Below are 23127 nucleotides of genomic sequence, written 5' to 3'. Positions count from 1 at the left end.
CTTCAAGTGGGGGGGAGGGAAAGGGGAGAATTTTAATTCAAATTTCACCTACCCCGCTTGTTGGAATGGCTGCGCAGATTTTCACGTTGGAGAGTTCCATCTGTCTGGCAGAAGCTGGAGTGGTGTTGGGGGCAGGTTATCTGGTGAAGTAGGAATGTACAGGAACCCCGCCCTCTAGGCACAGTTATACAACCCCAGCAACCCGTCTCAGCCAGCTCTAAAACCTCTAATGATCTTCACCTTCACCCTTTGTTAGCCTATTTCTCCAGCAGGCATTTAGTTCCAAACACAACTAGCCACTTTAGATATTTATAAAAATTAATTTCTCAAAAGCAAAATTATTTCAACACAAATTCCTGTAGGAAACAGTTTATAAAAACCACATTTATATATTTAGAGCTCTAAATATATTCAATTTATCCACCTATTTGGGTGAAATATCCACCAACTTAAATATATACAATTATATCAATACTCTGCAGGACTCATTTTTTGGTCTCTCTACACTTGGTTTTATGCAAGTCATATAAACCACATGAAATCTTCCATTGCTATAAAGATACTGTATTGAATTTTGTTAGTTCTGGACTTCATGTTCACTTGATTTCCAATTTTGTAACAAGTTGGAGAAACGTATTTGGAAGAATTCTCTCACTGCTGTAGTTTAAATGATTTCCTCAATGTTTTATATATCAATAATCTATATTAACTTTGTATCAGACACATTCAAGTAAAATACTTTAACCTGGAGATAAACTGCAGTTTGATAATTCAAGTTTTAAGCTGTGATCATTTTCAGTTCCAAAATCTCAAAAAGAGCAAACTTCCTCTCATTAAAAATAATCATTAGTATGAAAGAAGAAAAGCTTCTAAAAGTTTTGAAGTGTTTTTCTGGCATAAGCTAATTTTAACTGGAAAAATTTGGCGATAACAAATATCAACACAATATTACAACCAATTTGTTGCAAAAAAAATCTATTAAATGCCATGCTATAACACTGAATGCCTTTGAAAAAGATAACTTTAAAGATGACGGGACAGATTGAGATAAATGAAATGTTCATATTGGGCTTCGGGAGGCCTTCACAAATTTCTCTCTCTGTATATCCTTCTTCCTATCTTGTATGCCTATTCAACAAGCTATTCTTACTTCTAGTCACATCCATTATGTATGTAACTTGGAGATGTATCCAAAGAGAACTTCCACTCCAGTCTTTAGGTCCTATGAATTCAAAGAGTCAGTTTTAAGCTTGACCTCAAAGTATGAAGTTTGTCATTGAAATTCGATTTCTCAAATCATGAAAATAAACATTTATCACAAATAATTATACTTATTTAATATGGCCAGGGGGGAAAAAAAACTCATGGAGGAACTCTTTCTTCTCTATGTCCCTTTTACCACAATACAAGAGTTAAACTTTCTTTTTAAGTTTTGATAGGCAAAAGACTATTTCTTCTGTGCCAATACATTCTCATTCCACAAATAAAATCCATGGTAATAGCAAACAATACATCATCACCTTTTTCAGTCTAAACAAATGCTTTTCGTTGAGCTGTTTTGGTTCACAAATATGTAATGGGGATTTCCCTTGCCTAACCTCATTCACTTGGACTCTATTACTATTTTTAATGTCAGTCATAAATTTAGCTTCTAAAACAATTTATTTGTGGAATTTTCTTTTATGCTTCATTCTGAAGAACTGTTAGATATCAAGAAGTTGGACCTCTGCTTGAAACTGCTCTCACTAAGAAAATAAAATCATGTCCAGTCTGCTTAAAGGAGATAATTAAACTAGCTGTCTTGGTCTATTTTAGTCTATTTCCCATTTGTGTATATTTGGTTCCAGCTCTTTTAATTTTCCTGGACTTTATCTTTCTATCTTTCTTTGAGAGCACACTCCTTCTCTTTCTTTCTTTTTGGTAGTAGGAGATGCCCCCCCCCCAGATCCTCTTTCCCTTTCTTCTGTCTCTCTCTTCCTCTGTCTCTCCCTTCCACAACCCACCCATCCCTATGTCCCAATATTAACTATTCTGCATTTCTTTTTCAATCTATTTGAGTCAGCTTGCTTCTCCTAAGCTTTTTCCTTTTTTCTTCCTTTTTTTTTTTTTCCCCTGAGCAACTCTCTTAAGTGTTTGCCGATAACATCTTGGGGACAGATTATTTTTCATTGGGCCCATTGTAAGAAGTAGCCAGCTTATTGCATTACTGCAGAACACATTTCAGACTATACAATTGTAACAAATGAACAACTTGTCCTCCATAGACTCTCCACAGGATCCAATTAGTTACTAAACCTTTTACTTAGGTTTTCTAATTATTTTCTGGAGCCATAGCAATTGGGATGCTGAAACAATTCAAAAAATGTTTTTTGTTTCAGATTGATATATATGCATATATATGCATGCATATGTATACTGTAAATTAAAACAAAATTACGACTGTAAGCAAAAGGAACAAATCTCTAGATTAAATTATACAGACATTTAAAAGGGAATCAAATAAATACCTCTATGTTGTAAAAATGAAAGAAAAGGAGAGAGAGGCATTTTACTTCTTCTGAACATCTAGAATTTTAAGTTGTTATAATTAAAAATAAAATATAAACATTGATCTGAAAGTCATTACAACAGGTGATCACTTCAGCAAATCTATATTGCAACTTCAGCACATCTTTATTAGAACTCTTTCATTGTGGGTAAACAGCCACAAAAATAAATGCTGACTTAGAAAGTATAAATACAAATATTTAAACAAAAATATTTGCAGCATTCATAGCGCAAATTGTACCTGAACTGAAGGGCTCTGTGTGTCTATATATATATTACATATGTGTGCATTATATTCACTTCTATCTAACCATATACATATATTTATTTATAATTTGCCAAATGCTATAAACAAGATACCTGAAACAAAATATATAAAAAGCATTCTATCAACTGATTTGAAAATAAACACAAGGTAAATAGCTATGCACATAAAATTATCATTTTTTTTGCTGTATATCTACAGAAACTTGAAGATATCAGCTGAAAAGCCTATACTTTCTTTAAAGCTAGTGTTTATTAAATAGCCTGCTCCTTGTAAAATTTGATTCCACAATGGAAAAAAATACTATTTTAATTTTTAAAGTCTCAATTCAAATGAAGGAGCAGTTAAATTTTAGTTGGCTGAAAAAGCCTTTGAATTCCCTAGAACTTTAATGGTCTTTTAAAAATTAGCTCTATTTAATAAAAGAGACAAAAGTATCAAGATATATATGAATTTAGCCTATTTTTTATTTCTGTGTGTTCATAGTAAACATTTTTGTAAGTGACAAACACGGGCATATGACCACAGTATCACAATCAAGAAATTTTAAGACAACATTAACAATCACTCAAATTTATGCGGCATTTGCGCAACACAGGTTACATATTTGCAAGGTTTACCTATAAGTACAATAGGTATTAACATTTCACTACATTTAGAAAAAATAAAAGTGACCTGTTAGTGACCACATACATCAAAATATACACAACACAAACTGAAGGCAATCATTAATTTTGTCCCCTTCCGATTCATTTGAATGGGCAGTGCCGCCAACTGAAACAACTTTCCTTTTTTTGTTTTTTTTTTGTTTTTGTTTTTTTTTTTTAATACTTAGCATACCAAGTGCATTTTAGAACCCAATCTTTGGTCTAAAAGTAAACAAAAGAAAAAAAAACAGTTTTTTAAAGAAAAGGACAAAACAATAAATGGCCAAAATAATTTCCTGGGCACCTTTACTACGAATGCTTCTTAAATACAAATTACAGTTTAACATTTTAAAACTCTCCCCATAATTTAGGTTGTTCTCAAGGTCTGCGTCCACCATAAAGATCCATGATAACTTATAATACTGCACACATGGAAATCTGGTGGCTATTAGAGATAGACTTGTCAGGTTTGAATGAAATGGCAAAGCAGTCACTATTTAGATACACATTCTACTATAATTTTGACTTCCAAACCTTATATTCTACAGTGTATTCTCCCCACATTGCACCTCGCTGACACTCCACACCTTGTTAGAATAATAAACAATCCTAAAGACTGAACAAACGTACAGAAATGGGGGGGGGGCTTAATAAAAAATACCTGGACTTATTTTTTAATTATCATTTACAATGCAAATGTGTGTAAAACGTTCACTTACAGTCTGGTCCCCGGGATGTTAATGTATTAAAGGGTTGGAAGAAGACCCCTGATTTTGATGTGTGAAATAATCAGACAGTCCCCCGGACAGTCCCGTCGTGAAACTTGGCAAAGAGGGTCTTAAAGACTCACAGGGCAGGGTCGAGGGGGCCTGCGGAGATGTGGAGGAGGACGCGGCCCGGGCGCTCATGGACGTGCTGCTCTGCGAAGTCATTGACGGGTGCGGGACGTGGGGGAAAAAGTAACTGGTCTGGCCCGCAAGCAGGTTGACCGAGCAAGGGTTGAGGGAGTAGGTCCCGGAGCAGGGCACCGACAGGCCGCAGGGCACCGAGGCAGCGAGCGCGGCGGCCGTGAGGTGGTGCGTGGCGTACGGGATCTCCCCGTTGACCAGCCGGTCCACGCTCAGGCCGTTGGCCGTGGAGAAGGAGTGGTTGTTGCCCAGCGAGTTCTGAGTCAACACGGAGCTGTAGGGCATGGGGTGGCTGGGGTAGGCCGACGTGGTGCCGTTGTAACTCAAAGTGCTGCTGGCGCGGGGGTGGTGCAGGGACAGGAAGGGCGACATGGGCCAGTAGAGGGAGCCGGCGCGGTCCATGAAGGTGAGGCCGGTGGAGGTGAGGCGCGCCCCGCGCTTGAAGGCCAGCTTGGCCCGCGACGTGGTGGAGCGGCGCCGCAGCTTGCCCGTGGTGCCGCCGATGAACACGTCGTCGCTCGACGGGTCCAGCATCCAGTAGTTGCCCTTGCCCGGGTCGTCGTAGTGGCGGGGCACCTTCACGAAGCACTTGTTGAGGGACAGGTTGTGGCGGATGGAGTTCTGCCAGCCCTGCTTGTTCTCGCGGTAGTAGGGGAAGTTCTTCATGATGAACTCGTAGATGCCGTTGAGCGTGAGCCGCTTCTCCGGGCTCTGCCGGATGGCCATCATGATGAGTGCGTTGTAGCTGAACGGCGGCTTCTCGTACTTGCCGTTCTTCTTCTCGCCCTCCTTGCCCCCCTCCCCGTCCTTGCCGCCCTCGCCCGCCCCCTTCTTCTCCTCCCCCCCGGCGCCGGCGCCCTTCTCTTTCTCGTCCGGCCCGACGGGCGCCAGCTCCCCGGGCCCGCCGCCCGGCTCGCCCTTGCCACCCAGCCCGTCCGCTTTGGCCCCGTCCAGGGCGGCGGCCGGCGGCGGCGGCGGCGGCGGCGGCGGGAGCAGCAGCTGCTGGGGGCCCTTGTCGTCGTCGGCTGCCGGGGCGCCCCGCGCCTGGGGGGGCTGCGGTGCCTGGGGCGGCGGCGGCGGCGGCTGCTGCTGCGGTGGCGGTGGCGGTTGCGGGGCGGGCGGCGGCGGGTGATGGTGGTGGTGGTGGTGGTGGTGGTGGTGCTGGGGGTGGTGGCTGTTGTGGTGGCCGTGGCTCGCGTGGTGGTTGTCGTTCTGGACCGCCTCTGGCACCAGGCTGTTGATGCTGAACGAGGACTTGGGGATCATTTTCACCTCTTTCCTATCTCCCATGTCCAGCATCACCCAGTCGTCGGGGGGGAAACGGCGGCGGCGGCGGCGCGGGAGCGGGACAGCGGCGCGGCGGGCGGCGGCGACCGGTGGGTGCCGAGCGGGGCGCGGGCGGCGCGGGCGGCGGCGGTGGCACTGAGCGCTCCGGCAGCAGCGCAGTTGGACCGCAGGCTCCGGCGCTGGCAAGTCATGTAGCAAAAGCAGCAACCACCCCTCAGGAATTAGAAGAAAAAAAAAAAAGGAAAAGAAAAAAAGAAAGAAAGAGAAAAAAGAAACAACCACCGCCCCGGGGGTGAAGCTCCCTCGCTCCCAACTCTACTTCTTGGTCTCCCCCCCACCCCCCGCTCCCCCCCCCTTCTGCTGCTTCCTCCTCCTCCTCCTCTCGCAGCAGCAGTCACAGCAGCAGCAGCAGCAGCCCAAAGGGGGGGAGAGCCGGGCGGCGGGCGGGCGCGTCCCGGAGCGGCCGCGGCGAGGCTGGGGAGACAGCGATCGAGGCGGCTATAGCCACAATTAATTTTCCGAGCTACAGGCGCACACTAGGGCTGTAAAAAAATTTTTGGTTTAACCTTTCCTACCGCTGGGCCAATCAGAGCTGGCGGCGTGCGGGAGCGTCTCTCCTGCCGTCGACCAATCGGTGGATCTGGGCCCACCCACCCCCGCCCCGCCCGCTGGCTCCCGCCCCCTCGGCGCTCGCCTCCCCCTCACCGCGGGCCTGGGCCTCGCGGCCGCGCGGAGCCGCGCAGGGATACGCCGCCGGGAGCACGCTGCGCCGCGGCCCTTCTCTGCGCCCCCTCCACCCCCTCCACCCTGCGGGTCTGCCCAACCGAAATCCCCCTCTTAGGACAAATATCTCACATTTCTGGCTGCCTTCTCACTGTATTGGGTCATTTTCTTTTGAGCGTCAATATTTGTCGTTATTGATTAAAGTTTGTATTCAATTTTATTTTTTTAAAAGCGGGGGCGGCGGCGGCAGCGGTGGTGGAGCGAAGAGTGGGAGTGCAGGGAGAGGATGCAAGGACAGGGCAGGAAATGGAGGAGGAAGAGGCGAGGCGCTCCTTTCCCGAGTCGGCCCTGCAGGCCCGGGTCAGCATTTCTGAGCCCGTAGGAAAATTGTGCCCCTTGTAGGTAACACTCCAGCGAGGCTTTGGATGGCTGGGGAGGGAAGGCCCACCCCTGGTGTGGGGAGGGGGGTGTCCTGCACCTTGGGGGAGGAGGGTCTGGATGGGGTTTGGAAACGAAGGGATGAGGAGGAGGAAGTGGGCTGGCGAGCGCGGGGGCCAAACAGGGGTTACTTACTCAGTTCCTGCGGCCGGGCGGCGGCGAGCTCGGAGCTCGAGCGCCGCGGGGAAGCCGGGCCTGGGGTCCCGGCGCTGCGGCGGCGGGCGGGGGCGGCTCAGTGGTGGGCGCCTATGAGAGCCTTCCGAAAGGAGGGGTGCTCAGAGAGAAAACAATACCAAACAATCTCGAAATAAACCAGGTAACACATGCTATGTATATGTGTCTCTTCCTTCCCCTTCTCTCCTGCTCCAGACCGTCGCTCACACGCTGAGTGACTCGGTGTCGTTTTCTCTTCGCCGCTCGAGCGTCTCCTCAGCTTCTAATCCGAATTGGAAGCGAGTAGCCGCGAGCGATCACCCTGGAAATGTTTCATTTTGCTTGTTGACATTGGAGGGAAAATAAGGGTGGGCGGCTATTTCTTTCCGTTTTTTTTTTTTTTTTTTAAGCCTTCCTGTTTTCACCCCCTCTTTTCTTTTTTTCTTTCCGTTTCTCAAATGCTTTTGATTTGTGCGGGCCTTAATGCTGAAATAACCGCATGCTGAAGCCAGCCCTTGCCCACTCTGAATGCAGATGGAAGGCAACTAGAAGCTTTGGGTACGTGGGTCCCACAATCCCAGCTTCTTGGGCTTTAGAACTGGGAAGGTTCGGTTGAGGGCTGAAGTGAGTGGGGAGATTGTGATTCGGGGGCTTTAAAAGGATCCCGTGGCCAGGGGCAGGGCTAAGGCCCAGCATTTCCCAGGGATTGGAATTTGGTGCGGAGCACACTGATCAAAGGCTGTTTCATCCCACATGGGTATGAAACATACCACATTTTACGGAGGATGTAGCCCTAGAGAAGAGGGAGGTGGAGGAGAAGCATAAATGAAAGGCACTTTCCCCCTCCTCTGCAAAATAATCATAAAATGTAAACATTTACTAACTTTGATAAACTATCAAATTGTCTGGCAGATTTAATATTTAGGAAAAGGAAGAAAAAGCAATGCCTATGTGTGATGTTAAAGTTCAGTTCTAATATAAAGAATGCAGTTGATGAATACAAGAATACTCAGGTTAATATGGAGTTATTGCACTCTCCCCACCCCACTCCCTACCTTGAAATCCAGAGGAAGAGAAAGCGAGAATAAAATCTGAAGAGAATAACAGACAATTATAAATAGCTAGTGATTTTTAAAATCTCTGTTAGGAATACTGTAAAGAAACTTTGAATATTGGACTAACCTCATCTATCCTTCCACTGTATGTATGTATCCCCCCTCCCATTTCTACATATGACCTTACTTAAGCTATATCTACATGTGGGAAAGTTCAAGGGTCCCAACTATAAACGTAGATAGTGACATGGCCCCAAACACTGACTTCTAAGCTTCAATTTCTTACAGAGCTGGGTGAGCTAATGGGCTTTGGGGACTGGTTGGAGAGATCTGTGAGCTTTCCTCTTCTTTCTGCTTACTTTCCTCCTTTCACTCTTTTCCCCCCTCAGGCCTGTTATTCCTACTCTTCCTCAACTCACTTTCCTCCCTCCTCTCTTCTTCCCCCCTCCTCCCCACTCACTACCCCCCTTCCCCTCAGTCTATTCCTCTCCCTCACTCCATTCCTCCACCTACTCCTCCCCATTTCTCCCCCCACAACCCCCCTTCTCATCACCACTTATAATGGCACACAAGGGCTCCCTCTGAGGTGGACGGCCCGGTACGTTTTCGTAGTCGGTCTAGCGTGAAATGATTCGGTGTAACCGGATTCTTGGGAAAGGACAGGTTACGTAAACATTTACTGATGTGGAGTAACTATACTATTTGTACTCTGATATGCAGGAAGGAAAGTGTTGATTAACACAGAAGAAAAAAAAGCGAAATTAGCTGATTGCATGCTCATAAGTGCAAGCTGTCATTGAACTGCTTTTAAAATAGACACAGCTGGGTGTTTGTGTTGAAAAATTTCTTGTGTTTTTGCTAATACTGAAATAAGCATGATTTTGTATACCAAACATTTTCAGATCATTAAAATTTGTAATCTGTGCTGGTTTTAAACACAAAGAAAAGAAACAGAATCATTTCGATGTAAAATTTGCTGATATTATATTAACTCAATCAGGTCTGTACAAATTGTGCATTGTGCCTCCTAAAATCTGTTTGATCAATTTAATACACAAAGTGCCAAACGTGGGTATTGTTTGTTAACATTGGACATTTTATTCAAATCTGAGCTCAGCAGCAAACTGGAGGAGCATTCCTTGAATACAACACCAGCACTGACTGATGAATTTTTAATGTTTTAAAGGTGTTTCTTAGGTCAAAGCTGAGTGTGCATTGTTTTGTAATCTTGCATAAAATTTTAGCAGGTGAAAATAAGTTTTTCTTTTGTTTACTTTCAAAAAGCAAAAACTGGGGTCTGCTAATGAGAGCTGTAATAATCTTGTTTGATGTGCCAGGAGCTTATATTGACTGGGAAAATATTTTGCATGCAAATTAAGAATGTGTTATATTATTTTAAGGATTGCATGGATGCAAGTCTCAGAATAGGATATTTTTGTAAGAATAAACAGATTATACTTTAATCACCATAAAGACCTATTCTCCCTAATAACAGAGGTCATTTGCAATCTGGGGGGAAATGATTTTATTATCCTTTTAATAATTTTAATGGAATTCATGGTGAGATAGAGTACTATATATATATAGGTGTGGGGGTAGGCTTGTTCAACAAAACATGCACTATTTACTCAGCAGCCCACATTTGTCTCAGCAATGGCTTCTTTTTAGAGCTGCTACTAGATGAAATGGAGGGGGAGGGGGTACTTGGGCAGAGCATTGTGCAAGTTGAAAGTCCCTGGATGGAGCTTTGTAAATCCTACCGGTCAATTTGGGTGCAAATTGGATTTGAAGGACTGCCCACGTCCACCTCAGGCTTCTGTCCTAAACACGTGAAGCCCCAACTCTATTTCTACCTCACTCAGTCCCTCTGATTACTTTCAGAAGACAGAGGGCATCCAGTGGTCTCAGATCTAAAACAAATTCTGTAGCATTCTACTAGTTTCCCATCATCAGCTTAATCTTCATCTCTCCCACATGAACATCTATAAATGTACACTGTTAATGAATCAAAGCATAAGTCAGAATGAATGTAATTTTCTGGTATATAAAGTGGTAAACATCTCTCCCTCTCTGTCTGCTGTCCTACCCCACCACCTCCCCCCAAAAGAGGACAGGCCTTGTAAAGAGTGAGAAGTTCCAACAGAAGAATTGCCTGGGTAATGAATTATATTTTTTCATCTCTAGTTTTAATTAATAACCAAGGCTCCATAGCCTATTGTATCTGAGTAGGGAGCAGCACATTTAGTTTTTTTCATTTGGCTGTGTTACATTAAGTCTTCCTTAAGGCCCTTTTCCTGCTTTCTGTCAGTTTTTCACTTCTTTTTTCCCTTGTTACCTGCTGGTTAAAGGAGGGAGGACCATTCTTAACCTAAAATCCACTTTGCTTTCAGCTCCCTGGACAGAGTGTCCTTGGAGTGGCACCAAGCTCTGGCTAAAGCTCTCTTCCTGCAGATGCATAGGGAGTCCCTGGCCCTGTGACGTTTGGGAACAAGTGGAACTCATGCAGAGGCATCCAGGTATTTCCAGAGACTGAAGAGAGAGGTCTGCAATCCCTTCCTAACAGCAGGTAATGGTGCTAACATTTAGTGATTATAAGTTACTCTTTAGCGTGTTGTATCCTTATTCTGTGGGTTTTGGTTACAGGTTATACGATTAGGTTTGCGAGAACAGTAGTGAACTAAACTTCTCAGTAAGAGGTCTTCACACCAGGGAAGTGTTACTTTTCTGCAGCAGCCCTGCCTCGTCACTCATTAGGGAGCTGCAGGTTGTCAAGCGGTTGCTCTCACCACGCACGCGCACACCCCCAATATCTCCGGGGGCGCGCACATGTGTGCGAGCATGTGTGCGCGCACACAAGTACAGACACACACACACACACACACTGCACTAAAACTAAATTAAGAAGCCGATGATTAAGACAAGCGTCTACTAGGCCTGTCATTTCAGCATCCTTCCATCACAACATTGTGGCACCGGCAATTTTGCTTGAGAACCTTGAGGAAAAAAAAAAAAAAAAAACTATGGGAGAGCCTCGTATTTGAGAATCGAAATATTTAACTGGTATAAGCTATCGAAGCTGCTTTGGAAGCGAGAAAGTCCAAGGTGAAGAAAGAAGAAGAAGGCCTGCATAGAGACCCCTGGGACTCCCTAGGCAGGTTTCTGAGATGCTGTCAGAGGTCCCAAGCTCTCTGAAGGCAAGTACATACTCATCCAAAGAAACCGCAGGAGATCTGCAACAAAATATGCTTGGGAGTAGCTTCTTCCCATTGGAGAGCCAGGCAGAGATATGGACAATGAAATATTATCACCCCAGGGCCAAGGACTTTTAAAAAGTCTCTTGGAGCCTTTCAGTCAAATACTCTACATGTATTTTGTAAATATAAAATGCCCACTACCCTTTACTTGTTTCCCTTTATTTGACAGCCCCTCAAGACCTTGGGGGCAGGGTAGACAATTTTCGGAAGGAGCTGAGTCTCTAATAGTTTAAGGGCAAGCCAGTTCCATTTCTTGACTTGATCCAATTGGGAGATATGATCCTACACCTTTTGGGCAAGGTGCTCTGAGAGATTTTCTCCTCTCCTTGCCCAAGGAAATGGCACAGCTCTTCTTTCAAAGGGGTCAGGAAATGCTAAAGAGAAAGACAAAGAGTTGGAGGGGTTATGGTAAAGGGGAATGACGAGAATGATGGAGGTCTTTAGCTTTAACCCTGGAATCTATCTGAAAAGGGAGGAATTGAGACTTGGCAAAAGTCAGCACACAAGATAATGGATTTCCCATCAGTGGGACACCAAAGGAGGGAGAAAGAGAAAGACTTCATAAATATATATCAGGCTGAAAGGAGAACTTACAAGCCTCAAAATGCTGAGCTCCTAACTATCCTGTCACTATTCTCCTTAATTAGTTGGAGCTTCAATTTGATTTCCCATAGGAGCCTGAATAATCTACTTTGGGAAGTGTTATAGCACTCTTCGGAGAATGTGGCACATCCAGTCTCCTCTATTTTGAAGCACCCTTCTAACAGGCCCCCCAAACTCCAGTCGTTGTGAGGAAAGATGGATTGGTGCTAGTTGAGGTTTTTAGATGGTCAACTCTCAAAGGTACACAGAGAGCACTGAACAGCCCAGGGTCCCTATAGGAGAGTGATGAGTGTATTTGAGAAACTGTTCATACCCACTAATGGTCTGTGAAGGAATGAGAAGAGAGAAAACTGCAAGCGTTGGGGTGGGCAGGGCGGAAGGCACGCTGAGAACCCTCCATCACAGAGTCGCTCTTCTCATGGGGAAAGTCAAATGAGAGAAAGTAAACTGTTTGCTAATCAAGTACATCAACTCCCTTTCTAAAAACCCAGATGGACAAACCAATGAGCCAGTTTTGACTTCCTGCCTATCTCATACCCACCTGCCTCCTCACTCTCGAACTGCGGTTCCTGTAGGTCTCCCTCCTCCCCTTCCTAATAGCGAAGGAGTATCTATTGGAGCAGCGTTTCCCAAAAGGTCCCATCTCCCCCTCTCCAAACCCCCGCCCCCAGAAGGCTTTAACCCGGACAGTTCCCGGTGAGGAGTGTCGCGGAGTCCTGAGCCAGCCGCTCCTCCCCGCGCATACCCGCGCGCCTGCCCGGAGCTCCTTTGTCGCGGAGCCTGCCGAGCGCAATCAAGCTAGAGGACTTGCTTTTAGGTTTCGTTTCCAGATTTTCCCCCTTTATAGTTACCTTTCCAGACGAGGTGTCTCGTATTTGCTCATCACGCCGAAAGCATGCACACAGATCAATATTTTTGGGCTAAGAGGTCATGTGCTACGATGAACGCGGAGAAAAAAAAAAAGAGAGACCAGTTAATGGTTTTAAGCTTGTTATTTGTATAAAGCACAGCTCAGAGTTAAAAGACTAGGGTACGTGCAGGTGAAGTTAGTGCGAATATTCAGTTTCATGTAAGGGGTGTTGAACCCACTAGGCGAGACCAGTTATACCCCTATTTCTCTCCTGCCCTTTGGAAGGTGCCGCGTGCAGGGAGGAGAGGAGCGGCCAGGGTAAGCTAGACGCAGAATCACGTCAGGAACAAGTTTCCGTTAGCGTGTGAAAACAAAACACCCCGACTCCTCCGTTTCAGAATCTACAACAAAGGTAGTGGGGGTGGGGATGGTCACTTTTATTTTAAAGACAATCCTAGATTCTTGTTTACCAATTTTAGTATATTCCTTCTGGGTTTGTCCTAAGGCATGCAGGAGAGAAAGTAATATTCAGGGAAAAAAGCACGGTCGGCAAAGTTGGGCTCGTGAACGTGTGAACTATGAATCACCACGATGAAGAGCCCCCCCCCCCCCAACTGTTTCCTTTTCTCTTTGGAGCGTGAACTTGTTAGATAAGATAGATGAGGCCACGGGGAAGTGGAAACGCTGAAAAAGCCCAGCTCCTTTGGAGAGCAGCCTGGCAGGCGGCGGAGCGCAGTCTAGGAGCTGAGCGGCGCAGGGCTTGCTCAGGAGCTGTCCCAAATCCTGCCTCCGCGGCCACAGGCGACACCCAACACTGCGCTGGGATCGCTGCCCAAGCAGCCTACCCTTTGGCCTTGGAGTAAACAACCCAGAAGATGCGAGAAGGCCCCTAATTGAGCTGAGTGCTCTTCAGCTCCGAACACTGAACTGGGCCCTCAGGTTTTCCTGGAGGAAGTTGGAAGTCCAACCACAAAACAAGCAAAGGATGGGAGATACTGGATTTTAGAAAAGTCTGGAGTTACACATGAAACGTTATTTTTCTCATTAATTAGAAGTAATTCCCTTTCTCTATTTATATGTATATACACGCTATTGATTAGGTACTGTGATTTACTCGAAAAATGCTTAGAGTATCTTTAGGACACACTCCTCATTCTTTGTCTCCTCAAGCATTCTCAGCTGATAGTGTAGCTGGTTGGGATCAATTAGCAGTGGATTTTGCCCCAAGACTGCTCCCCAGGGCGGACAAATGGAGCCAACTCATCTCCAGCGATGTTTTTCACCCACGTGCGTATCCCCGCCAGGGCTTTAGAAACAGTTCAAAATCCCCAGCCTTGGTTTCACTTGATTTTGTTGTTGTTGTTATTGATAAATATTGGGTCATACACAAGGCACTTGTCAGAGACTTTGGCTCAATCTCGCAGCTGCAGCTCCTAGCGGGGCGTTTGAGTTGTGTCCTGGGAACTGAAGGGATTTATTGGGAGAAGAATTGCACATTCTCTGTTTCTTCAGTTGCAGAGATGGTCTCTCAGAATCCTATGTCCTGTCTGCTGTCACGTTTATTTCTTGATTTGTTCAGATATGTGAACATTGGGTAGATGCATGTGTCTTTTCATGTATCTTTTTATTGAAATTGTCTTTTAAAAAAGGAGGGAGAAACTATTGATCCTTGTACTCTAGGTATATCTGAAACCAAAAAGAACATAGGCAAATAGACAGATAATTGTAATTATGGGCTGGGTAGGGGTATCCTGGTGGTGCTTGTTGGGTAAGTAAGACATTTGGGGGTTGTGTAATTAGAGTAATATATACAGTTTATCTTTCGGCTGTGCTGTGCATACTCTTTCCCTTGATACATATTGCACATGAACTGAACCCATGGTCGGCTTGTCTTGGCATGTTTGAAGCTCCAGACACCCAACAGTATCATTACAGGAAAGAGACAAAACCCCAAAGACTCCAGGCAGGGAGATGGCTGCCTCTGGGGTGAATGGGGAGTTTGTCTTGGCATTGGACTTTTTCGGTAAGCGCAGCCACTGGTTCTGACTGCCTGGCAGCCACAGTTCAGGTCTTCCCCGAGCTGAAGTGCAGAGAGGGGGTGGGGATAGGGGTGGCGAAAGAAACAGCTGATTTTCGACATTTCAAAAGGACTCTTTCTATTTATCAGTGTTACCGAAGTGTACGTTACTGGAGAAACAACAAACCAAGCATAGAGCTGCAATTTTCAAGAAAATAGGATCCCCAAATATAAAAATAAAAAAGTAGCGGATAAGATGTATAATTCAATCAAATTACACAAAATTGCTTGAAAATCCAGAACAGTAGCGATCCATTATGCCTCTGTTTTATTAGTGACAAGTACAATTACTCTAAAATAAAGAACACTGGTGAATATATAATTGGCTGTAATCATGTTAGTGTTTGAATAAAAATGACGGGAACATTTAACACTTTGACAACAAAATGTTCAGAAATAACTTATTTATTCAAACAGTTTTTATTTTCCACCAAGTGAAGGAGAAACACAGTTTGCTTAGGAAAATCAATGACTTTTCCCTACAATAAATAAATATCCAAAAGGGGGAAAAACAGCCCCACACCTCTATATTATTACTATTATTATTATTTTTTAACCAGCAAGAAGCTTAATCCTGTGTTTGGAGTCAGCACCCGCCTAACTGTCGTTGGGTACCAACGTCCGCCACCTAGAGGAAGAGCTCTGCAGCTCACCCAACGCCAACCCGTTTTCCCGCGGTGACCTCGGGAATCAAACTTAATATTCCTTTGCAAATCGCTCTCCAAACTAACTCCCCCCTCCCACACCCCCTCACATCCCCTTCCGCCCTACAACATCGTCACAATATTTTCTTAGTAATTGCTCTGTGCAATTGACAGAAGCGCCAAGTCTCCGGCAGCGCGGCGCTCTCCCAGCAAAGCGCCAGAGCGCGTTGGGAAACAGGTCAGGGAATATTTGGGTCTGAAGCGATAAACCATTTTTATCCAAAATTCGTCTAGAGCAGCCTGAATTCGGGTCTCATAAAGCAGCGTCTGCTGCCGACACCACCACATTCCAGTGCTTTTTTAGGGTTCTCTTAGAGAAAACAGCCCAGATTCCTCTGTCGGCCAGTTGCTTACTGCGGGGCTTTTCCCGACTTCTCGTCAGTCCATGCTCCCCTCCACTCCCAAAGACGAAGATCTGAGATCCCGGCTCTCTCCAGTCAGTTCTTGGAGCCCAAAGGGTCTTCGATTTTTCCAAATGGGTTGCTTGATGTACTGAGATAAGGGCATTAAAGGGGAGACTAGATTTGAATGGGTGACCCCTGTGGCCTGGGAGACCAACCCAGGAGAAACCCCAGGTCTTTACACTGAGTCGCGGAGTTTCGAAAAACTTTCACAGTGTGCGGGGAAATTTGAGGCCGGGCCCGCAGGGACTAGGGGGCCTTTCCGCATTTTAGTCTTGGTGGATCCTATCGGCTTCTTTCGCAGAAAAAGCCGGCCTCACTCCCAGACCTTGCCTGGCTGCTCCGAAGCCAATCTTGGAGAAAGGAGATGCTAAGCGAGGGTGAAGGGGCTCTAGAAAGAAAAGTAACGAGGATGATCCGTGCGCTCCACGACTGGTTGACATCCGAGCAGCAAGCAGACTGTTGACATCAGCGCGCGGGTTTTCAGGCATTTCTACCCGCCCCCCCCAGCCCGTTCAAAGTTTTGTTTTGTTTTGCGTTCATGAATCTGGAACACTGTTGAAGCTGGAAGTTTGCTAGAAAGGCGAGGAAGGAACAAGCAAGTTTAAATCGTTTTGGGGGGAGGAAAAACCTCATAAATAATTGGAATTCAATTGGGTTTAATTTCTTCAGTTTCCCCTTCCTTCTTTTTCTTTCTTTTTTTGATTTTTCACCTTTTCCGTCCGTCCTCTCTCTTCTTCTGCTTCCCCATCCCCTATCCCTATCTGTATTCCTGTCACTGTCCCTATCCCTATCCCTATCTCTGCGAGTGAGAGAAAAAAAGCAGCAGCTTGAGAAGGGTGGAGGTAAACATTTTTATGCAGGGTTTCAGAATCGCCTTGTCAGTTCTCAGTCCCCACGCTGGAGTTTAAAGGAGACATCAGGGGGATGACTCTTCCTATCCTTTCTCTTAGTGGCAACCCCAGAACCACGGACTAAGAAGCTTTTTCCATACTGTAGAAATTATTGTTTTAAAGATAGTTGAAATAAGTGTGTGTGTGTGTGTGTGTGTAATATATAACATAACAAGCCTCTCAAACGAATGTCCCAGCACATGCCTTGCCTATGGAATGAGGCGTGCCCCAAAACTCATTCCACCCAAACCCTAAGAACTTAAATCCTCAGAAATGTTTCGTTTTGTTTTATGTAAAACTGGCGCTTCCACTCTCAAATGCCAGGTCTGTCATTGCTCTCCCGCATCATATTAACAGGCGATGTTAGCCTTCCCCTACGTGTTTAGGCTGCTAATGTGGGCCACTTAACGCAACAAAAATGCTCATCTGTGGAGATTTTCCCAAGGCTGGTAGCGATGCCGGCTCCTTTTTCTTTTCTTTTCAGGGCACGTCCATTCCTCCCTCCCACTTCGGAGTCTGAAAAAAGGGGGTCCCACAACTTTGAGCAAGTGTGTGAGAGCTCCCTCCTCTATCTCTTGCCTGCCAACCCACCCAAGGGGTTGTGAATTTTTGGTTTTCCCTTAGGAGCAGGAATAAATGGAAGCTTCAGCCATGGCACTTAGTTGCCTGTCAGTTAACTTGCCTTCATCTTTCCTTTTTTCCTCCTCACTTCAGCTTGTGAAAGCAGCTCAGGATTGCTCTCACAGCTGCCTCTGTATCCTTCTTAGCTCTAGTCTTCTGAAGAAAAGTGCTAGTTTTCTTTTTTCTCTTGGCTGGAAAGGCGGATAGGAGATGTTCTCTGTCTAGGATTGTGTGTGTCTTGTATGTTTGTCTAGTTTTAATAACTTTATGAAGGAGACCTCTGAAGGAAGGAATCACTGAACCTAGATGATGGCTTATGTCATGTTCTCTTACTTTTTAAAGTCTGGCCTGGGAAAATCTTGCGTTTTCATGATTCATATGTATCTAGTTTCCAAGGAGAAGGTCATCAGGGAGAAAATACCACAAAACTAACTTAATATGTAGTAAGTATTATTCATTGGGTCTTAGTTTAAAAAGATGATTGTCTTCATGGCTCCCATCTGGAACATTTTTGCTCTTTAAAAGCCTATAACGTATAGACATGAGAACACAGTTTCACAACACTGGGTCTACCACTCTCTTCCTATGGATTCTTAGGCAAGTTACATCAGCATTCTAGTTCTTTCTCTCCTCATTTGAAAAATAAGTAAGCTGTATCCATTAATATATAAAATAGCATCCACTTACCAAAACCTCAACAACAATAAAAAACAATTCCCAAAACCATAAGAATTCTTTTGGGGGGTGGGGGGGGGGGCGGAACACGCGAGGAAGCAGGAAGAAAATCTTATTCAAACGACAGCAGCGACATCTAGTGATCGTAATACTCAACAGTAGGGATGAAGGTGTGGGATAGTTAACTGAAGAATGGTTTTTTGTTTGTTTGTTTTTGTTTCCTTTTCTTTTAAGATTTTATTTGTTTATTTGACAGAGAGAGAACACAAGCCAGGGGAAGCAGCAGGCGGAGGGAGAGGGAGAAGCAGGCTCCCTGCTGAGCAAGGAGTCTGATGCAGGGCTCATTTTCAGGACCCTGGGATCCTGACCTGAGCTTACACCCAACCAACTGAGCCACCCAGGCACCCCAGGAATGGGTTTTCACGGGAGAGAGACATCATAGTTTTTCTAATAAATCTTGATTGTCTGGAAAACAGTACTCTCTTGATATCAAAGGATCTTTTACTGTGTTCATGTTATGGTAATAATATACAGAAAGGAAAAGATGTTTACCTCAAGTCTGCACACTGGGCAATTACAATTTGTATGAACAATTTGTATTGTTCTCACGCTTTAAATTCCATGTTAGGATACTAGTTCTAAAAAATAATTTTGTGGGTTATCCTTTATTTAACAAATTTTCCAAATTAGAATCAAGTATCTTAATGCATAAATACTTAGTAAAATAGGAAAAGGTAGAAATTTCTGAGATTTCCTTCTGTCAGGATCAATCATTTAGTTGATTTGAGATTGCTGTCTAGTCAATATCAGGAAACTGATTAAAGATAACCTTTCCCTTAAGTCATCCCAAGTATGCTCTGCCTATATCACCTTCGCTCAAAATATTTTGAAATTCAAAGAAATGGGATTTCCATTCCAAGATGGACTCTATCTCTTCATCTTATAGCAAAGATTAAATGGAATATCTGGGCATGGGTGAAGTTTTAACAATGGCAGAGATCTAGCAATGGTCCAAGACTTTTCAGAATAGCAATTTTAGCACTTGCTTGGCATTTAACACTTTAGACGGAGGGAACGGAAGAATTCATCTCATTCCCTATGACTTCATAAATTGGCCATGTGTGTAGGCGTAGTTTGTACATGCACTCACTGAAGCATAAGTGTGTTTAATTTCCTATTAGCAAAGCAGCTGATGACTACTGGAATGTATGGATCCATATTTGTAACTTTAAAGGAAGCCAATTTTGTTTATTCCATTTTATTTTTGACTGACATTTTCTGTGCTTTTCCTGTGGAGTTTGGTCACTGAGTGTCATGCTAGCTGTTTCAGCCAGGTAGTATTCTAAAATAAGAAGATAACTGGACTTGTTGTTAACAGCTTGGAGAATTTGAGCTGGTCAGACCACTTCTCTTAACCTTAGTTTCCTTATATACAAAATGAGAAAGTTGAACTCTTCATTGTCCCTTATAGCTCAAAAGACCTATAAATCAATAAATCATCAACCTTTATTTGGCAAGACCCTCTGCTGGTGGCTCTGTTGTCATTTGTGACTCTTCAGTGTCAATTCTGACATTTCTAGTTAGGCATTCCATCAGAAATAAGAATCGAAAGAATTAACGAAATCTTCTTCTTCATGTCCCTCCTATCTTCCCCTTTGTTTGATTTTTAAAATGACAGAAATCTTAGACTTTCATGTTAACATTCACTCAGGCATTGGCATGCACTCAGCTCTCTCTTGCTGCCCATCCAGAAAAATCACAGCATAGGAATGGGACTAAACTGAAGACAAAGATGAGGCAGCTGTATTTGAGTTTCTCTAACATGTTCCCATATCCTTATGGTAATGATTATTATTACTATTAATTTTTGGTGGTGGTGGGGGGGAACCAGAGCCAAAGCCTTCTGGCTGCGAGCAGCTTATATTTCCTCCCTGTTTCTGTGGCCATATGAATAAATTCCTTCAGGAGGTGGCAAAAAAATATCTCCCACTTCTCTCTGGCTTAGAACATTGTTACACACATTTAGGAAGGAGAAGGCTGTTAACAGGAGGCAAATATTACTCCATAATGCAATTGTGCTCCTCATTTAATGTGAGTCCCAGTGAGGCTGAAGACATATACAAGAGGAATCAGAACTATGCTGACCTGGATTGGTATAAGGAACAGTTTTCATTACAAAGAAAATTCTGAATCTGCCAAAGGTTTAGTCTGTAGATGTCTTTCTGTTCTCTAGATATCTTCCTGCTCTTCCTACTACTCAGACTGTTGATAAACAGTCTGTATTTGATACTGTTTTTACACAAAATGCTGTATTTGTATAAAATTAACAAGGCATGCTTTCTTCTGTGAGTTTCTTTAGAGCCAGTAGAGACAGGTATTGTTTTATTTTAGAAGTGAGGAAACTGACCTAGAGAGGCTAAATGACTCACACTAAGCTCACACCACTAGGAAGACACAGAAAAGGAACATGAGTCTTGGCCTTGGAGAGGCTGCATCTCACTCGTCGTTGTCCTCAGGGTGGGGGCCTCTCACTGAGACCAGGATAACCGATCAGGCCCCTTAAGATTCCGCCACAGATATTTGAGAAGTTTCAACTTTTAGAGGATTCTAGGGACCCCTTGAACAGGAGAGAGTCTGTGCTTGCTACTCTTCATTCATGTATGATTTTATCCTCTTAATGTTCACAATTTTGTATTATTAATATTAATGTTTTCTACAGGAGAGGAAATCTTTGCAAAAGTATTATACTCAAAACATGTTGTTAATGTCTTGGGACCCAAGATTTTGGAGGTAGAATGAATGTAAGACATGACCTGTTTCAGTAACTCTGCAGAGAGATCACTGTCCGAATCAGTGGCTCCTGGGAGTTGTGCTTAGATGGAGTCCAGATTATCCTGAGTATCCTGGTTTTGTTTCCTGCCCATCTCCTTTGCTTCTTGGCTTCCTATATTAATGTAATTGGGAACTCCATTCGTGCTGGCTGCCCTGTGGTCTGGTTTTCCAAAAGGGCTGCCTCTTGAGTAGCACTGTGTAGATCTGGCTAAGGACTGTAGTCTCAGCCGGGAGCTGTGAAATCTTCCTCTTGAATGTATTGTCTCTCAAGTAGCTCTCTGCTGCCCTCCACTGGCATTCAGCCACTAGAGCTAGCTAGCCTGCGGCATCTGTGCTAACTTTGAGCATCCCTGGCTTCAAATGAGAGACCCGAGCTTTACTAACCACACTCTACGTGGCTTTTGTAGCACTAAAATATAGAACCCAGGCCCCTCTGTGTCTTTTTATACCCCACATTCTCACATCCTGCAAGTTTGCTGATGGGATGTGAAGGAGTGTATCTGACTTTAGTTGAGGACTTGTGCTAGAGTATTTAGAAGGACTTCGTGAAAGTATAAACCTTTTTTTTCAGTTGTCAAGCAGAAATACACATCAGCTGACATGAGACTAGGCCATAAACTTCTGAACTTGTTGTACTTATTCAGGCATAAGGAATATTAAACATTTTATCTTTAACGTTATAAAGATGCTGTGAATTTTATGAAGCCCCTAAGTAATATGTACACTTTCTCATTTAGTCAACAAACATCTATCAGGCACTACATATGTTATGATGTATGCCAGGCACTATTCTTGGTGCTGAGAATACAGCATTGGAAAAAGGAGACAAAAAAAAAAAAAAAAAAAGGAAAACACCTACACAAAACAAAACAAAACAAAACAAAGCAAAATAATGCTCTGCCTTTATTGAGCTTGCTTCTTAGTTGGGAAAGATAAACATTAAACAAATTAATATAAGGAAAATATTCTTTAAGGAAATATAGTATTACCATATTTCTTTCTTATTGTAAATACACAATAATGATTCCATGTTTTAAAGAATGTTGGTATTAAGATTAAGAGAGGCATGATCAGAGGCTAGACAGGGGCTCTGTATGCTACAAATATTCAGTGTTTTTCATTCATTCATTCATAAATTTACTGTGTATATAGGATGGGCCTATAAAAGTAATTGATGCAGATGAGAATATGGATCTCTCAAGCTGTGAAGATGTTTCATCTTTTGATGCTCTTGCAATCTTCTGTCATGTTAAAATGTCTGGTGATCGCCACCTTGTCAGCCCCTGTAATAGCTGTCAGGGAAGCCCCTGCTATTGCTGCCCTCTGTGGTGGGCTCCGTTACCGTCTTTCTTTATCCCTTTGTTTTTATTACATTTTCTTTCTATGTCTTTTACTTTTTCTCACAGATTAGCTCTAATAGATACCACTGGCCAAACAGAATAAGTTTTTCCTTGCCTATATGGCAGAACTGTCAAACACAATGAAGCAGGTACAATTACCTCTTCTCTTCTCTACCAGGTCTGTTTGAGAGCTTGTTTGGAGGTTCTAGCAGGGGAGCACAGCTACTCGTATACCCTTAACCGAAGAACCGTCCTTCCCTCTATTGGGGAAGGTCGTCCTCTTCAACAGAGCATGCAGCTTCGGGAGGGACGCACATGGAGCGGCGACGGAGAAAGGGGACACCCGCCTAGCCAGCCAGATCAGCCGAATCAACCCTGGCGATCAATGCGGTGACAGATGTAGCAGCCAGATCACCCTCACATCCTACCAGGTCTGTTTGAAAGGAGTGTTTGTCCCAGGTGAAAAGTTTGGAAAAAACAATTTGTTTGGAAAAAACAAAACAAAAACAAAGTAACAAACTAGTATTGGCATTGATTACACATACATGTTTTATAAAATGCTACATTAGTTGAAGAGTTCTTGTGAGTGTGTTATCAGGAGCCCAGGGTTGCAACAAGTTGCTGTCCTTCCTCAGAAATAATGCTGTAGCCCTCACCCAGGTTCTGAGTGATTTGCCAGAGAAGCATAAACTCCTTGTCAGAAAAGCAGCCTGTAGCTCTCCTAGTTGAATATGAAATTTAGATGGTTTCATACTCTTATTTCTTAGTGAGCATAGCTGTTTAGTTTCAGAGTCTCAGCCAGAACTGGCCTTGACACTTACAAAATGTCTTTGGCCATAGATATTAACAGTATT

At 43.9% G+C, this 23127-nt stretch overlaps 1 protein-coding gene across 1 annotated transcript; it reads right to left on the bottom strand.

Moving 5' to 3' along the window:
* Window positions 1-4196: 4196 nt before the first annotated feature.
* On the bottom strand, window positions 4197-5666 carry FOXG1 (forkhead box G1; the record flags this gene model as incomplete). The annotated part of the gene is made up of 1 exon (XM_080808641.1): window positions 4197-5666. The coding sequence occupies one exon, from the start codon at window positions 5664-5666 to the stop codon at window positions 4197-4199; it is 1470 nt and encodes a 489-aa protein (XP_080664767.1).
* Window positions 5667-23127: the final 17461 nt, after the last annotated feature.

This window comes from Martes martes, assembly GCF_963455335.1.
Source record: "Martes martes genome assembly, chromosome: 7".
NCBI lineage: Eukaryota > Metazoa > Chordata > Mammalia > Carnivora > Mustelidae > Martes > Martes martes.
This window is presented reverse-complemented; position numbering and strand designations above follow the sequence as displayed.